The sequence below is a fragment of the Solea senegalensis genome, linkage group LG14 (genome assembly GCF_019176455.1).
Source record: "Solea senegalensis isolate Sse05_10M linkage group LG14, IFAPA_SoseM_1, whole genome shotgun sequence".
NCBI lineage: Eukaryota > Metazoa > Chordata > Actinopteri > Pleuronectiformes > Soleidae > Solea > Solea senegalensis.
Genome location: NC_058034.1, coordinates 7864637 through 7883480, shown reverse-complemented (window position 1 = coordinate 7883480; position 18844 = coordinate 7864637). Strand labels below are relative to the sequence as shown.

General features: G+C 41.0%; 1 protein-coding gene across 1 annotated transcript; it reads left to right on the top strand.

Moving 5' to 3' along the window:
* Positions 1-6786: 6786 nt before the first annotated feature.
* erich3 (glutamate-rich 3) lies at positions 6787-18811 on the top strand. The gene is made up of 14 exons (XM_044043767.1): positions 6787-6989; positions 8358-8451; positions 9105-9230; positions 9325-9396; positions 9559-9687; positions 10506-10664; positions 10754-10954; positions 11284-11464; positions 11572-11758; positions 11935-12146; positions 12230-12370; positions 12816-13154; positions 14434-14568; positions 14670-18811. The coding sequence occupies exons 1-14, from the start codon at positions 6970-6972 to the stop codon at positions 17924-17926; spliced, it is 5253 nt and encodes a 1750-aa protein (XP_043899702.1). The 5' UTR covers positions 6787-6969; the 3' UTR covers positions 17927-18811.
* The last annotated feature ends 33 nt before the right edge of the window (positions 18812-18844 follow it).

Below are 18844 nucleotides of genomic sequence, written 5' to 3'. Positions count from 1 at the left end.
ATAGCGTTGCTGTGGTGATGTTTACATGCTGTTCACTCAGCTCTGTTGTTTACTCTTAGTTTGGTTTAATTGTCAAGCTCTACAGAAATACTTTTCTCTGTGTTTGTGATGTCACGCAGTTCAGAGTGAACTCTATATAGTCTGTTGTGTTAGAGGGGTGTGTTGTAATTATTTCTGGAGATAAAATACAGGAATTATTAGAATCAGAGGAAATGTGAAGCTGCTATTTCACCAGCTGTATTATCTCTGACCAACATTAACCTACATACAGTATATGTTTGTACAGGGTACGGAAAGTATTCAGACCCCTTTTACTCTTTGTTTCATTGCAGCCATTTGCTAAAATCAAAAAAGTTCATTTTATTTCTCATTAATGTACACTCAGCAACCCATCTTGACAGAAAAAAAACAGAAATGTAGACATTTTTGCAAATTTATTAAAAAAGAAAACTGAAATATCACATGGTCATAAGTATTCAGACCCTTTGCTGTGACACTCATATTTAACTCACATGCTGTCCATTTCTTCTGATTGTCCTTGAGGTGGTTCTGCTCCTTCACTGGAGTCCAGCTGTGTTTAATTAAACTGATTGGACTTGATTAGGAAAGGCACAGACCTGTCTATATAAGACCTTACAGCTCACAGTGCATGTCAGAGCAAATGAGAATCATGAGGTCGAAGGAACTGCCCAAGGAGCTCAGAGACAGAATTGTGACAAGGCACAGATCAGGCCATGGTTACAAAAGAATTTCTGCAGCCCTCAAGGTTCCCAAGAGCACAGTGGCCTCCATAATCCTTAAATGGAAGACGTTTGGGACGACCAGAACTCTTCCTAGACCTGGCCGTCCAGCCAAACTGAGCAATCTTGGGAGAAGAGTCTTGGTGAGAGAGGTAAAGAAGAACCCAAAGATCACTGTGACTGAGCTCCAGAGATGCAGTAGGGAGATGGGAGAAAGTTCCACAAAGTCGACTATCACTGCAGCCCTCCACCAGTCGGGGCTTTATGGCAGAGTGGCCCGACGGAAGCCTCTCCTCAGTGCAAGACATATGAAAGCCCGCAGAGAGTTTGCCAAAAAACACATGAAGGACTCCCAGACTGTGAGAAATAAGATTCTCTGGTCTGATGAGACCAAGATTGAACTTTTTGGCGTTAATTCTAAGTGGAATGTGTGGAGAAAACCAAGCACTGCTCATCACCTGCCCAATACAATCCCAACAGTGAAACATGGTGGTGGCAGCATCATGCTATGGGGGTGTTTTTCAGCTGCAGGGACAGGACGACTGGTTGCAATTGAAGGAAAGATGAATCCGGCCAAGTATAGAGATATCCTGGAAGAAAACCTCTTCCAGAGTGCTCAGGACCTCAGATTGGGCCGAAGGTTCACCTTCCAACAAGACAATGACCCTAAGCACACAGCTAAAATAACCAAGGAGTGGCTTCGGAACAACTCTGTGACCATTCTTGAGTGGCCCAGCCAGAGCCCTGACCTAAACCCAATTGAGCATCTCTGGAGAGACCTGAAAATGGCTGTCCACCAACATTCACCATCCAACCTGACAGAACTGGAGAGGATCTGCAAGGAAGAATGGCAGAGGATCCCCAAATCCAGGTGTGAAAAACTTGTTGCATCATTCCCAAGAAGACTCATGGCTGTACTAGCTCAAAAGGGTGCTTCTACTCAATACTGAGCAAAGGGTCTGAATACTTATGACCATGTGATATTTCACTTTTTCTTTTTTAATAAATTTGCAAAAATTTCTACATTTCTGTTTTTTTTCTGTCAAGATGGGTTGCTGAGTGTACATTAAAGAGAAATTAAATGAACTTTTTAGATTTTAGAAAATGGCTGCAATGAAAAAAGAGTGAAACATTTAAAGGGGTCTGAATACTTTCCGTACCCACTGTACATACACAGGGGCAAAGAGCTCACTTCCACATTAATAACATGTACTAAACCATTTGTGGTATAAACTGAACAGATTTTAGTTTTAAACCAAAGAGCAATAAGACGTAATATTTGATGTTGTTTGCTATAAACTGCTGGTTTGTTACTAATGACACATTTAAAGTTTGCACACAGGCTCTCTTTGCAATTTTTACAAAGATAATTACATAATGTAATTGTGACTGTGCATACACAGCAACAGTATGTGTATGTAGCACTAATATTGATCAATTTGAAAATCTTTATTATTCTTACATTGAACACTGTGCATTATGTAACATTCTGAAATGATTAGACAGTTCCTAATTCAACTGTAATCTCTCTTCTTCATGTGTTTATCAATGATACTCAATTTCAACCATGAAGTGCAACTGCTCATTTCTTTCATTCAAATCAGTCAGAATTGGGGTGGTTTACAATTGACACAACCAGTTTGGCATGACCTTTTCTCCTTGCTGTAAATGGGTAATCATTGAATCTGAAGGGGAAGAGGTGGGGTGGGGTGCTGGAGGAGGGACGGTGGCTGTGGGGTTTGCGTTTGTTGGGCAGCGAGCGGGGGATTGGGTGGAAATCACAGCAGTAAAAATAGCAGTGCAGTGAAAGAGGGGCCTGAATGCATCGGGGCAGCATGCTCCCTTTCGCATAAGGAAAGCCACATAAGGAAAAGGTGCTCTTATCAACCAGTAATGGCCCACTTGACAATCACACAGGCACAAAACTGCGCTATTTAACACTGATTGCGAAAACTGTTGCTCCCCCTTCCTCCCCCATCTCAGAATCCTGAATGGAATTTATAATCACCCCTCATCTATTTCTGCGTTAATTATTATTGTAAGACTTACATTTCAGTGGCTTGTGTTCATTGTGAGCATCAATAGCATATGTCTGTATCAATTCCCCCCTAACTGAGCAGAAGGTGAATGTGTCCTCAGATATCTCTGTTTTACCTGCTTCTTTCATTTCACATCATGTGTTTTAGTGTGGGCCATGCTGCTCTTCACATGCACAGTGAAAGATCCACTATTTGATTAGTTTAATATCTATCTATCTATCTATCTATCTATCTATCACATGGTTATTAGCATGAAAATTGCAATATGTGGTGACACTAATGCGTGAACATGTGTTGATTTAAAAATGTAATTTCAAGCACAAAAACACACACATTTATTTCAATCCATCTTAAGACTTGCATTGACTTCCCTCCATTCATTAATGTCTAACACTAACCTTAAGCTTTGAAAGTAATAGACAAAAAAACAAAGACGTATCATCACTTCCAGATCTTGAAGAAATGTGAGCGACTAAATTGGGACAACACTGTAAAATATACTGATTCTAGACTATATAACATTCTTCACAGTCAAGCTCCACCTCCATTACAGGAATTTGTTATGAAAAAAGATCAACCAGAGCAGAATCTAGAGGGAACTGTATTGTACCCTTTAGGAAAATTACTTTTGGTCGACCTATATCAGGGGTGTCAAACCCATTTTTGTTCAGGGGCCAAATACAGGACAGTTTGATCTCAAGGGGGCCGGACCAGTAAAAATAGTAAAATAATAGCATAATAACCTATGAACAACAAGAACTCCTTGCTTTTTTTCTCCTTTGTTTTACATTTAATGAAGGATATTTTTACAAAACAAGACATTTCTTGAGAAATATAAGTGCAATTTCAGCAATATCGTGCCTAAATGTACTATTTACACATCACACTGGATCTATAAAGGCACAAACATTTAGTCACAGGTATCTGGAAGAGAAAAATATTGTATTTGACATTACGTTTAGATTGTAATCGTAGTGTGAAATTTTAACAAATTCATCCTGTGGGCCGGATTGGAGCCTCTGGCGGGCCGGATCTGGCCCCCGGGCCGTACGTTTGACACCCCTGACCTATATTCTCCTTTTGTGCATCTCAAACCCGGAATTAAATACCAAGTGAAATACGGTAAGTACCGACTCTCACCTCATTTACTAACCACCTTAAAGCAAAACCACAGCTGTTCACAACCTTGTTTACACTATCATGTGTAACGGGCATCGTGCGAATATGGTTCTGCTCTATGTTGTTTGCTTGTTTCTCGCATTTGTTCTTACTTTTTTTTTCTCCTTCTTCACTCGACACCAACCTGCCAATGAGAATGGAGATGGAAATTAACCATCAGGATACAATCTTACACGTAAATGATCGTTAATATGTACTGTCTCATTTAAAAAAAGAGCAATCAATCTATGGACTTAACCACACATAAAATCAGAGCCCTTACCTTAAGCCCAAACTTAACTTAAACTGGTTTCCATGACTTCAGAGCACATTCCATTCACTTACATTACACAAACTTCCTGGACCAAAATTACAACTGGCCTAATCATAACCCTGACCCTAACCTCAGCCTAACTATAAAACATGTCTTTGCCTTAAAATGCAGTCATTTACATTATGGGGACTTGATTTTTGTTCCCATAAGGAAGACAAGCCCCTATAATGTGACTGTATAAACAGATTTAGGTCCCCACAACATAAGGAATACCAGGTTCACACACATACCTGTCTCCCGTACCTTGTGCAGCCTGGTTTCGTCAAACATCCACAGGTGTCTGCAGGTGTTGAGTGCAGTGCAGAGAAACTGCTGCTGGTTCTGAAAAACCAACAGACAACAAACTTCATGAAAATAATGATCATGTTTTTTGTATGCTCCCAATTTTTTACAGTTTATGGTATAGCACTGCTGTGTTGATGTTTACATGCTGTTCACTCAGCTCAACTGTCACACAGTTCACTGTGAACTCTGATTACAAAGATCGTGATGTCATTGTGACTGTGCATACACAGCGGTAGTGTGCGGCACTGATATTGATCAGTTTGAAAAGCTTCACTCATCTAAAATCTTTTATTTATACACTTGTGGTGTTAAATGTTGCGATTAATCTCCTCTCCCCCGGTTTGTTTTCAATATCTTTACAAATTAACATCAATCTATATTTCAGGGTTCTATGCACATCTGAGCCCTCAATTCTGACATTAAACATGACCTGTGCATTATGTGACATTCTGAAATTATAAGACATTTCCTACTTGCACAGCTGTGTTTGTGTCTTATCAATGATACTCAATTTCAACCATTAACATGATCACTAAAATGAAGTATCACAATATAAAATGATATTATATTTATATGTTTTAAGTTTAACATCAGAGACGGCTTCTGCATTGTTTAAAATAATATTCTGCAGGCAAAAAGCAATGTTCCTTTATTTCCACAAGAGGGCCACAGAGGACCTCCAGATTCAGCTTCATCACATCTATAGCTGCTCAAGCATTTTCTGAGGTGGAAGCTGAAGGTTGTTTACTTGATCAGTAACTGTGTGCTGATTTATTATATCACATTTGACTTTAAAATCAATAAAGAGAACAGTTATCGGCTATGGTTGTAGCTGCAGCCTCATACATAACACAATTATGTATGAGAATTTATTAAATATGGACTCATGGTGATGGTAGATGACATCTTGTGTCCATGACTTTTAACCTTTGACATGACCAGTAATTGCAAAGCAAGAGACATTTACTATATACATTTTAAACGAGGGAGAAGTGGTAAATATCATTTTAAGAGTTAAATCTTTGCAATAGAACAGATCTCATTTTACTTGTGTAAGATAAAAAAAATCTACATTAGACTACACTTCCAAAAGGCTTTATCATATTTCTTAAAACATGGATTAAAACTTGTGATATCAAACCCCACTTTACTTATAACGCACTTTAGAAACAACACAGTTGTCCAAAGCGCTGTACACTGACCATAGACATGAGGACAAATACAAAAGTAAAAACGATAGACAGACAGTAGACAGTAAAATCTCCAACTGTGTTAAACGCCAAAGAGAAAAAAAAAATGTTTTAAGAGAGGACTTAAAAACAGGAAGTGAGTCGGCCTGTCTGCTGTGCAAAGGCAACTTAGTCCACAGTTTCAGGGCAGCGATTGAAAATGAGACGACTAATAATGACTGATCTGCCAACCTAAGAGAACATGAGGGAACGTACGGCTGAAGCAGGTCAGACAGAAACTGTGGGGACCAAGAAAACATTTAAAAACCATGAGGAAATAAGCAAGTAAGAAGAGAGAAGGCCCAAGAATAGAACCTTGAGGCACTCCACAAGTGAGTGGCATTGTTGAGGACTCAGCAGCTCCAACACAGACACAAAAACTCTTCTTCTTTATGTTGGGGGAGACGTTATTATTATACAATATGTTAATGTCATTTGAATAATGTGGTACTATCTTAAGTCATATAAACATATTTACTGTGTACTTCCCACTTACCTGCACTGAAGCAGTGAACTGTGTGTAGAACCACCAGTGGATTAAATGGCGTAAACGTTAAAACTACACACCACTGCGATCAAGTACTGTTACTCCATTTAAAAAACATATTCAAACACAAACATAAATTAAATTATAATAGATGATTAAATGGGAATTTAAAGTATTGACGATCAACTAGAATGCTGCTTAAGCATGAATTAATTAATTCATGCTTAATAATCCATGTATATATAATAATCCATATGTGACATAATGAAGATCACTCACAGGAGACATTTAGTCCTCTTGGAGACCAAAACCTGGGCCATACTTTCTGGGTAACTGGGTAGGTTTAGAGCTAATCATTTGAATTATAGTTCGGGATAATCCCTTGTTTAGACTGTCCTAAGAAGAATAGCTGTGCCAACCAGTGTGTGTGTGTGTGTGTATTATGGTTTAGATGTGTCTGTAAGTGGAAACCAGCCTTGTTGGCAGCCTCGTCACGTGATCTCCCATGGCAACCGGCGGCGAGTGTCATCAGTTCCGCAGCCTCAGTGGTGGTGGTGGTGGTGTCAGCTCCAAATGTCCTGCCGCACTTCATCACTCCTGCTCTCTTTCTCTCTCACACACACACACACACACACACACGCCGTCAGACACCGAGCAGACTCTGAAACTGACAAGAAACTGAAAAGTAGCGGCAGCCATGAATCATCTTAACCCAGGGTAGGTGCAGTTTGTTGTTGTTGTTGTTTTTAACTTTATTATGCATGTCAGATCTGTTTGCAGACCTCGATTTATTTTTGTAGCTCGTTAACGCACATTTAAACCACAGAATAACTTAATACATGTCTTGTACATTGTTAGTGGGAGTAGAATATGTGTCACTCCAGTGGCAAGTACTTTAAAATGACTGGAACCAAGTGTAATGCAAAACTGAGTCAACTCTCCACCAAAATACACAAATGACACTTGTGTTGGCTTTATATTTGCTGACAACACTTAATAAAAGTGTTAAAACACAAAAAATAGCCCAGGTATTTAAAGGTACTGGAGCGTTTACATTGGATGCTACTCCATACTCATTAACATTTACTCTACACACACACACTCACACACACCAGTGCTACAATTAAGTGAGTGTGTAATTTAAGCTAATTTAAAAGTTAAGTAAGGTATCCATATGTTCTTTATGTCTGGACTTAAGTTAATCATTCATTATTTATTTCCCATTAAAAAGCACTGCACATCCCCAAAACCAAGTTTTGCTTTGGACAACTTGCTGCATCAAATTACTGGAACTTATTACAAAAAAGAATGCTTTTTTTTTCCTTCTCTGCGGTTGCTATTAAAGGCCATCTAAAGGCAATTCTTAATGACACTTGCAAATGTTTTACCACAATTTGACACTGTTTTAAAGTTTCTAAAGACTTATTACAGTTGTGTTGTGTTGATGTTTGCATATTTCGGGTTTCGCCCTCTTTCCGTACCTCTACAAGTGTTTTCCTGCACTTGCCAGGCCAACATAATCAAGTCAATAACAATTTGTTCTTAATGTTTTGCCAGGTATAATAAAGGTTAAATAAATAAATAAGATCCATATTTACTGCTCTCTGGATTTAAGTTAATCATTCATTACTTATTCCGGCTCCTAATCTTTCATCCCTGAAGTTAAATTTAGCCCAATTTCTGCTTCCAAGTAATAAAGAATGAGAGAAGTCATGTATAAGTACACCTGCACACACAGGTAGACAAAGGGGCGACAGTCAGGGTTAAGTGTCTCATCCCATCTTATTCCTGTGTGTAATCAGACACTGGTAACAGACCCCAATAGTCGTAAGGTCCCATTATCCTGCACACAAATGTGAGAGGGAATCAAATCTGGTTTGGAAAAAAACTGCTTCCAGACAGACTGATGTCTCAGTAATGAGGACAACAAACAAACAAACAAACAAACAAACAAACAGTGGTGTTGTGGCCAGTTGAATCATTCAGTTAAGATTCTAGTTTTCAAGTACTTCCACCAAGGATTGTTGTGAAAGTTAAAGACTAGAGTGAGGATATCGTTCATGAAATGAGGCCTTGTTTCTGCAGGCTGCTTTCAGTCTACAACAGTCTGACGGACAAACATCTCGCTGGATACTTCAGCAACACTCGCATCAGAAGACACCTGCAGAGAGCAGGACTGGTAAGTCAATGCAATGATGATGATGATGATTTTGAGAAGGTCCACTAAACCAAATTCAATGTTGTACTGCGGTTACTTACTGTTTTAATACTGACATTAAAGGAATACTTCACCGATTTGCATACAAAGCTATGTATATGCAAATCGGTGAAGTATTCCTTTAACTTAGAATGTGTTCTCAACAAAAACAAAACAATATCCCTACAACTTCTACCGCTTTATCCTCCACGTGAGGATTACGGAGGGGGTCAATTTAGTGTCCAAATCCTAATCCCCAAATCTGCATGTTTTTGGGCTGGACTGAAAAGGTGTGTCTTGAGTGTGGATTTAAAGGCGTGAGGGGAGTCAATGTTGCGCATTGAGAGTTCCAGAGTGGCTGAAAGCCCCTGGACCCTCATGGTAACGAGATGGGCACTGTGTGCGATACTGAAATCTATAAACAATCTTGGTCATTAGGTACTTGATGAAGAACTGGAAGGTTGTTCCCTGCTGAGCACAGCTGCATAAATCATTGTATAAAACCTTCAAAAGAAAAAGAATTATTACGGAACAAAATGTTGCAGTCATGCACACAATATCACCTGCTGGTGATCTCGATCATTGTTTCAAAACTCACAGTGATTGGCCTCTGCTGACACTAGTGTTGGTTTCAGATCACCAGGAGTGGGCGCATCGTTCCAGACAAAGAGTACAGACACAAGGTGATCCAGAGAGCCCACCAGAGACATGTTCGTGAATGCCTGGCCCAGGCCATTTTCCACAAGGTGCTGGAGATGGAGGTGGGGTGAACACAGTGTACCACAGACAAAGGCTAATTGCTGCTTCTAATTGCATATAAACTGTGTGAGTTTGTCCTGTGCCCCTGTCATGCAGCGTCTCCATCAAATAGAGATCAAAAGAAAACTGGAGGAGTTTGCAAGGAGGGAAAGAGTGCATAAAATCAAGGTAGATCATTTACATTTAAATACTACTTCACTATTTTATAAACTAATGGCTCTTAACATGTTGCTCTTAAATTGATTATTCATTTAAAAAACAGTTTAGTAAAATGTAATATTTTTTATATATATCCACACTCAATATAATAATAAATGGTCTTTTTGGAAGCTGGAGCGCTCTAGAAGGTATGAAGAAGACATCATCCGCATCCTGTCTCCACGCCCCCCCACAGGGGCAAGGGGCGTCCGAAAACAGCACTCTGGGCCCGAGGGAGATCACTCTGAATCCTCCGAGTCTGTGAGTGTGCGTCTTAGTGCAACAGTAGATTAAGAGGGCAGTGTTTTATTGTAATTAGCATTAACAATAACTTTTGTTTGACTTCCTAAGAGAGTAAACATTTGTAAGAAACCACTATAGTAAAAACTGAATGAAAACAACGCAGTGGAAGGAAATTCACAAACAGGAAGTAATCTCTATCAGCCTTCCAAAGATTTATACAGATTTCAGTTGCAACCAAATTCCTTTGGAATTAATCAAAATGTCTTCACAAGAGTCACAAATGCCATTAAAGGAACTGAGTATATTTCAGATTAAATCTGTCAATTGTTTTTTTCCCAAACTTGTTTGTTTCTAGAAAATGTTGTTCGGTGTTTACCAAACCTAGAAACTATGATGTCCTCAATTGATTTCTTTGTTATATAATAATATTCACATTTAAGCAGCTGAAAAATTGAAAAATTTAACTTGATTTAATTATTGAAAAAACACTCCAACAGATCAATTGATTATCAAAATAGTTGACGATTAATTCAGTAGTTTACTGTCATAGAGGAGCAATGAAACATAAAAATAAAACATTCACTTTTATGAAGCTTAATCAGGTAATCATGGATTAATCCAATAATCATTGCAGCACTATGTTACAGTTAAAATGAGGCATTTACCTGCGGCTGCTTAGATCAGTATAGAAACTAGAAATGGGGAAAGAGCAGCATCTTTAAACATCATCTGTGTGAAGGAACACTGAGCAACAATCAATAAACATATCATACTCCTTGATGATAAACAGTGTGACAGTAAGTGTGTGTGTGTGTGTGTGTGTGTGTGTACTGTAGCTGGGATCCTCTCGACCAAACACGGCTCCAGGGAAAATGCAAAGGCCGGTGCGTCTGAAGCCGATCCACAGTAACAGCACCACAGCTACACTCAGACGCAGCTCTCCTTACAGACTCCTGAGGTCTGCCAACGACAACGAGCAGCTCTTCAACGGCACTGTAAGACTGTCACACACTCAGATTTGTGTGTTTCCTTCTGTAAAGGCAGATTCATTTTAAGATGAATATTATCATCTCTGTCATAAAAGGAGTCCCGCAGATGTTTGACCACAAAAGAGACCTCCAATGGCGTCTCTCCATACTGCCTCCCAGTCATCAACAATTTTGTCACCCCCGTCCCTCCAGCCACAAAGAGGAAAGAGAGGGCAATAAAGGTCACTCCCAGCGGCACGCTCCGGGGCCGCAGACTGCGTCCGACCACCGCCACCAGTGTAGCTGACGTCAATGAGGTGTTAAACTCTCCTTTTCCCAGACAACAAACATTTCCAAGCTGCAGCCTCTTGATATTGGCTTCTCCAAACTTGGCACATCATGGACAAGCTTTTCCATGATACAAATACAAGACCACGATTAGTGAGACTTCAGTATTACAAGCTGTTATTCCATTTATAGTGCCAGATCACACACATTAATTATTCAGGATGAGACCGAATAAAAGAGGAAAAATAATGGACTGTGAGAAGAATACTCTAGACATTTTTTTAGAACTTTATGCGTCCGAAGAGAATTTGAATAATTCCTGGAAAAAACTGGATTAAATTGATGTTGAACTTTTCAGGATCGTCCAATGCTGAGGAGCTCCGTGCAGCAGAGCAGAGTCAGTGTGAACATGGTGTACTTTGGCAAAACAGTGCATCTCTCCCACGACATGATCGACATGAGGGACGAGGTGAAAGTCTTCCAGCAGCACTGTGGAGGAGAGAACCTCTGTGTGTACAAAGGCAAGCTCCGAGAGGGAGGTCAGTGTGACTCGATCTGAGTATATGCACTCAGTACAGATCCATCACAGGGTTCAGGATTCTGTTCTGTTCATCGTTTTCATCTCCATCCTCAATCTGTCCCTCAGAGTCTTTCCAGTTCATTTCAAGACGACACAGAGGCTTCCCCTTTAGTTTGACCTTCTTCCTGAACGGCCTCCAGGTCGAACGGCTGAGCTCCTGCTGTGAGTTCAAACACAGGAAAGGCTCCAGACTGGGCGGCAGGCACGGACACTTCGGCTTATTCAGCGTGGAGGGGGCGTCGCCCTGCTACAAGTAAGACACACATGTGAATATTAGCAGTATGTTCAATAATTTGATTAAAACACATTATGTTGTTTGTTTTATCAATACAATACAGGTGTTATATTAGACGGACAGATATTAGACTCATCTCTACCCTGTTCTCATGACCCTCCAATAAAGTTTGTGCTTGATGAACATTTTTGCAGGTGCATCATCGCAATGGGATTGGACAAAAAACCTACGCCTCCACCAAAGAGAGCCAAAGAAGAGGGAGGAAGTGAGGTGTCGGTGTCCAGCCCAAAAGAAGCTGCTGAGATGGAAACAGAAAGGACTGGTGAGGAGAACACGTCCTCCCATTCAGAGTGTGAAACAAGACAGGGACTGGTCCAAGCAACCGCGGAGGACAAAGCCAGAGATGGTATGACTGAGACGTCGACGGAAATTATGAATAATATAAGACATGGGTGTTTGTCACTCAGTGTCTACTGCGTTTCACCTTAGATTATGAAGAAGACTTTGAAGCAGATGACGAAGGCCCCGTGGAGGATGAACAAGAAAAGATCCCCCTGTCTGCATCCAGTGACACAGAGTCACAGGTTAAAGACAGAGACACGTCTGAGACGCAAGACGACGAGAAGGACGGTGAGTGATCGTACTCGAAGAACAACCTTCAAAAGGTGACTGAGCCTTCTCCCAAAGATCAGGGAGGCAAACACATTGGACACACTGGCTATTTCATCTTTCTCTTTTTTATTCTTTGTCATTTGTTTTTGAAAAGCATTATGTAAATAATAAGGTATTATCATTATAAAAGTAAAGCATGATGGGGTTTTTATTTACCCGTATAGGTTCATTTTATTAATTTGATTTCATACCTCAGTTAACGGCTGATTATTTATTTGTCAGGGATGTAAAAAAAAAAAATGGAGGACCCAAATGTAGATGTGAAAAAAACCTGAAAAACTTTCTAAACTTTAAAAAACATTGTTTATGAGGAACTCCACTACACTGCGAGGAATAAAACCTTTGTATATTCATTTATACTGGTGGTGTGAAGATTTTAAAATGCTCCCTGTTTCTTGCACAGAGGACATAAAGTCTCGTTCAGGCTCCAGCTGTTCAGGCAGCGATCAGGAGATGAGCGATGTGGAGGACGCGAAAGATTCCAGAAAGGATGAGAAAGCAGAGCTCCATCGAGAGGACAACCAAGAACTGAAACTGAATCCAGAAGAAGCAGCAGCTGCCGCTGAGGGCGAGTCGGGTTTAGCCAGGGACTCAGATTTACAGCCCAGTGCAGGGGACAACGTCTCTGACACCAGCGTCCCCTCAGGACAGGAACACAGACAGAATGATGACACCTCAGAGGGAAAAGAAGCTGAGAGTAGAGGAGAGGAGGTAAAACGGGACGAAGAGGAACAGGAGAGGGGTAAGTAAAGAACAGGGTGAGGCATGGATCAGTCCATCTTACATGGAGGTTTTTCCACTATTATCATTAGCATCAACCAGGGATGTAAACATGAGTATCTTTGAGCAGATTTGTAAATATAGCGGTACATCAATGAAATAATTACTGTTACAGTAATGCAGTACTGACAGATTGTTACCTTAAAATCATAATGTGATTACATGATAATAGTGGAAAAATTATATTTTCTTTTGACTTTTCATGTGTGTGAAATGATTTTCTGTCTGATTCACTATTTAATGTCAAACACGTTCTTTTTCAAAGTGAGTTTGATATTAAAAAGTAATTCTTTATCCTGTCAACTTGTGTATTCAGGAAAGCCCTTTTTAACTGCTTTGTTGATAGTTGCAATAAATGGCAAAAGTTAGTGAGATGAATAAATTATTCAAAAGTAGAGCAATTGTACACGCTTTATATGTGATGAAAAGTAAACAACTAAAATATGTGCAGCATGGTTTGATTCATTTCTAATTACTTGCAAATATTGTAATTCCACATATTATAGAGGTTATTTCCACAGTTAACCTGTGCTCCTGGGATGAGTTTGCACAAAAGAGGCAACAGTCAAAGTGATTTTATTTCTTTTTGTAAACTGTGGTTTAAGTTTCATTTTTGTGTTGCATTGTCCTGCTGTTTTTTGTTGTTTTTTTATCTTCTGTGTAGTGTTATTATCATTTTGCATGTTGTGCTTTTCCCTTATGTTTGACAGATTAAAGATGATTTCTGCATGTTTTTGTCATTGCCTCCGTTTTTTTGTTGCATTTGCATTGCACACATTCAACCACATTGTTACTAAAGCTGCTGTCAGTGAAACACTCCTAAATGAATCCATCAATTTGTTAATCTTCAACTGCTTTATCCTCCACATGAGGGTCACAGGGGGCACTGGTGCCAAGCCCAGCTGACATAGGGTGAAAGGTGGAGTACACCATCGCATGGCCACATACAGACAAACAATCATCCACTCTCACGCCCAATTTAGAGTGTCCAATTTGTCTAATCCCCAAATGTGCATGTTTGTGGTGGAAACCGGAATACATTCATTCTCATTCAGTCATTCGTGAACAAAAATGTTCACAAAGTGACATAGGGAGGAGGAAGGGGAATGGCAACAGCAGACAAGAAGTTAGACAAAAGTCGACATTGATGACAGCAGCTTTATCATTAGTCGCTCACAGAGTTCCTGTGGACATGTTATTTCATATCATTGCATGTGCCATGTCTCCTCTTGTTTCCTAAGATAACTTTGTGCAGGAGAAGATCACAGAAGCCATACTGAACGAGTCCCAGAAGAGTTGTGAGCCTCCACTGACCGACGCCGGCACTGAGGAGCAGGAGGTAGCCACAGATAAGGGACATGAACAAGACAACGATGGTACTAGTTTGTTTTTATCACATCACTTTGCTGTCGGTGATTTTCAAGATTATTTTTGTAGAAAATGTATAGATTTTCCAACTTTTTTTTCCATCTTCCAGAGAAATCAGTGACATTTGAGAAGCAGAAACAGACCCTGGCCGAGGAGACAAAGAGTGAGGAAAATGCCAATGTTGGTGAAGCTGAAGTGGTCCAGGTTCAGGAAGACACATCTGAGCCAAATAAAGAGGACAGTGTAACTGAAAAAGAGCTTCATGAGAACAGTGACAGTGCTAAAGATGAGGAGGATGAAAAGCCTGCATCAGAAGATGTTGAAGAAAAGGATAAATCAGAGGACATGGGTGCAGCAACACAATCTGTGTCGGAAGAGAACACGATTGAAGAACCCAAAACTAGAGAACCTCGGGAAGATGGAGGAGCTGAATGCACGGATACAACCACTGCGCCAAAAGATAAAGAACAAGAGGAGAAAAGTGCAGAAGCAGTGGAGGCTGACACACAGCCACAAGAGACAGGACCAGGGGCAGAAACCGGTGATGCAGATGTGTCATCAGTATCAGAGCCCGTTAAAAACACTGATGAAAACGCAGCGTCAGACAATGCGGAGGAGGAGGTTATGACAGCGCGTAAGACAGTGGAGATGGAAGCAGAGCCCTCAGAGGAACAAGAGGCCATCAACTGTGAAGAGGCACCTGTAACTGACACCGAGGAGGAGAAGCAGCAGAGAGACAGCACAGACACACCGGCTGCATCACAGACAGGAGTCACAGCTGAGGATTCACAGAGCTCACTGGACGTGAGCCGAGAATCAGTGGTGGAAAATACAGCAGGAATAAGAGAGGACAGTGCAAAGGGTGAGGCCAGTGGAGATGATATTAGAGAAACTGAGCAGGAGGAAGCAGCAGAAGCAGGTAATGGTGGCAGTCGGCAACAAGAGGCGGAAGAAGAGCAAAAATCTGTGGAAATAAAAGAGGAAAGTAAGGAGGAAGAAAAACAAACTGAATCAGATGAACTGGCACAAGGTGAAAATAGTGATGGTAAAGAAAATAATGAAACAGATATAAAAGAAGAAAAGGGAAACGATGAATGTAAGGCAGAGGAAAAGATAGAAAATGCGGACAACATGGTAGAAGACACTAAAAGTGATGAAAAAGAGACAAGCGACAAAGCAGCTGAGAAAAGTGCTGAAGAGGAAGATGACGTTGCACATGCGGAGAAAGACAACGAATCAGAGAAAACGGAAAGAGACAAGTTTGGTGAAAGCGATGAGAATAAGAATGAAGACGAGGAATCTCGAGAAAAGGAGGCCACAGCTGATCAAACTAACGAAGGTGATGAAATGACTGAGACAAAGGCAGAACTCAATGAGGAGAAGGGTGACAACGCAGAGAAAGAAGAAAAAGATGACAACGGGCACAAAGCTGAACAAAGTGAACAAGATGACAAAGAACCCGAAGGGGAAAATATCACAACTTGTAAGAGTGAAGAGGGGGAGGGAACATCCGAGATCACTGAAGAACCGGAGAAAAGCACTGACCATGTAAAAACAGCTGATGGAAATACTGCTCAGTCAGAGGATGTTGGTGATAACGAAGCAACACATGTGAATAAAACAACCGGCGAGATGTCGGACAACGTGGTGGAGTCTGACGACACAAAGAAAGAAACTGAAGGGGCAAGTACCAAGAGTGAAAAGGGAGACGTCGACGCTGAAAATGGGGAAATTTCAAACAGAGGCGAGAGAGAAAGTCATGATGACGAGACAGAGGCTTCAGATGAGGACAAAAAAGACGTGAAAACAGCCGAGCACGTCGAAGATGAAGCAAAATCAGAGCAGGTACCGACGGAAGAGAGAAGTACAGAGGTCAAAGAAGAGTCTGACCATGATGGTGATGGAGATGGAGATGAGTGTGGTGGAAAGCAAGAGTCGGAGCTAGAAATCACTGGGACGGAGAAAACAAACACAGAAAATAAGCCAAACACAGGTAGAGAGGAGAGTGAGGAAACAGAACAAGATGAAAATTGCAACACAGCTGACCTCAATAATGAAAACAGAGAGTCCCACTCGACCAGAAATAAGGATAATATGAGTGACATGATCGTTGCTTCTTCAGCAGATCAGGCACAGTCTTCAACACCAAGGGCTTTAGGTTCCTCGGCTGCAATATCGGACAAAAACCCACACACTGACGAAAACACTGCTGGTGGCAACATCTCCGCTGCTAACGGAGAGAACGGAGCAGACGTGGAGGAGGTAAGCAAGGCCTCGGAGGAAGGAGCGAGTGTGCTGCTCAAACCTCGAGCAGCAAACAACGAGGCTGACGTCGCGGAACAGAGCATCACAGTAGCTACAGAAACTCCAGAGGACCTAGCTAATGAGGACAAGACTGATCTGGTCACAAACTGGGTAAACATGCATCAAGAATCAAAGTTTTTCAAGAAGTTTGTTGAACCCTTCGACGAACTGAGGGACGACACTTCACACGCGCCAGTGTCCAGCTCCAGCAAAGAGGAGACAACACCTGCAGAGCAGCAGAGATTCCAGAGTCCACTCAAGAATGAGCAAACAGAAAAAAGTGAAAGTGAGGATCGAGAGAAAAACAACGTGGAAGCTGTTGAGTCCGACCTGGAGGGTGATCAGTCTGATGATAAACTCCATGAAAATAACCAGGACAAAAACAGTCTCCGAGAAAAGGAGGAGACTGAGGTGAAGGACATATTAATACAAAAAACAGGGAGTGAAGACAGTGATGAAGACTCTACAAAAAGGGAGAGAAAGGGAAGCAAAGGGTCTGTAGGCGAAGACAAGATGGACGACGGGGAAAACAAGGTTCAAGATGAACCGATGCAAAGTGATATATTTAAAACTGAAGTGGAAAGCATCGCAGGAACCCTTCATTCGGTAGCCAGTGGCAAACCTAAGAGTGAGGCGGAGAAACAGAGCGAAGAGAAAACTATTGATCATGATCCAGACTTGAATGAAAAACAAACGGAGATTGAAGGGACAAAAAGTCCCTCGCCTGCATCCAAAACAGAGGAGCATCACGAGCGCTCAGTGAGTCCGGATGGAGCGAAAGACACAGAGGAAACATGGGGGAAAACAGACGAACCCAGTGGAGAAGTTACAGAAATAACTGATTTTACAACGTCCAAGTCTGACGACGGAAGCCAAGAGGAGTCCCGCGGCGGAGGGATGCAACCCAGACTGTCAGATGGGAGCGTGAATAAAGAGCTAATCCAAGACATCAAACACACACTGAGTAAAGACAGACTGAGCTCTTTCTCAGTGGATGAGACTTTGTTTGGCCACAGCTCATATCCTTTGCTAAATGCTGCGAGAACAGAGAGTTTACATTAGAGCTTCACACCTCAGCGTGTGCTAAAGGGTTGTTTAATTATTAAAAGTTCATGAATTACTCTGAAAACTTCCGCAGACACAAGAGAAAGCACTTTAACAAACATTTAGACAATCACATGACATAGCATATGTCCGCAATCTAACTTTTCTGTCACGTCATGTAAAAAAAAAAAGATCAGATGATGCGAAGCGGTGGTTTTAGTTTTCCCATAAACTGGCTCCTCATTTACATAACGACCTCTTCATCATCTCCATGCTTCACTCAACAAAGGGAAGAAGCTGCATACAGAGTTTTGACGGCTGCATAAAATGTATACAATAGATCATCCCGTCCTTTTGTTGGTGACAAAGAGGCATCACAGGCTTTAGCGAGCTCTCAAGTGCAGCTGCGATCACCTATTACCTGTAAACAGATACTCATCCACTTGTGCTCACAAATGACTGAATAATTCATGGATCTTTGGACTCCCACAGTGGCGTTAGCCCCCAGCGCACTTTATATTTCACCTGACTGGGCACAAGCCCAACTTCACAGCACTTCCGCCGCGCTTATATCCGTGTAAACAAGGATCTTAGGTCAGTAATTTGACATCATTTGTTTAGATGACTCTGTATCTCGTCAAACAGTGACGTAAAGGTAACATTCTCGTCAATAGACTGATTCTAATTAAGTTGATAACGTGTAAAAATGTCAAATCTGGGCACTGATTTGTGTCTTTGCTGCTAATACTACCTCTTTTTTCAAAAAAACAAAAAAAAACAACCCACTCTACTTCCGATGTATTTATACTGCCTTGTCTTTTGAGTTCGTGCATGTTTGTGATCTGTCAGTGACTGACTGCTTGTGTGATTTTTGCCATTCAGAAAATAAAATAAGAACTGAGATGGCGAGCGGCTTGTTTTTATACCCTTCAAAAA

Excerpts from the sequence above, each read along its gene's own strand:
- erich3 (XM_044043767.1), top strand. The coding sequence starts at position 6,970 with ATGAATCATCTTAACCCAGG. Across the intron at positions 10,955-11,283 it reads GTGTAGCTGACGTCAATGAG|GATCGTCCAATGCTGAGGAG; the intron begins GTGTTAAACTCT and ends TGAACTTTTCAG. Across the intron at positions 12,147-12,229 it reads GGAGGACAAAGCCAGAGATG|ATTATGAAGAAGACTTTGAA; the intron begins GTATGACTGAGA and ends GTTTCACCTTAG.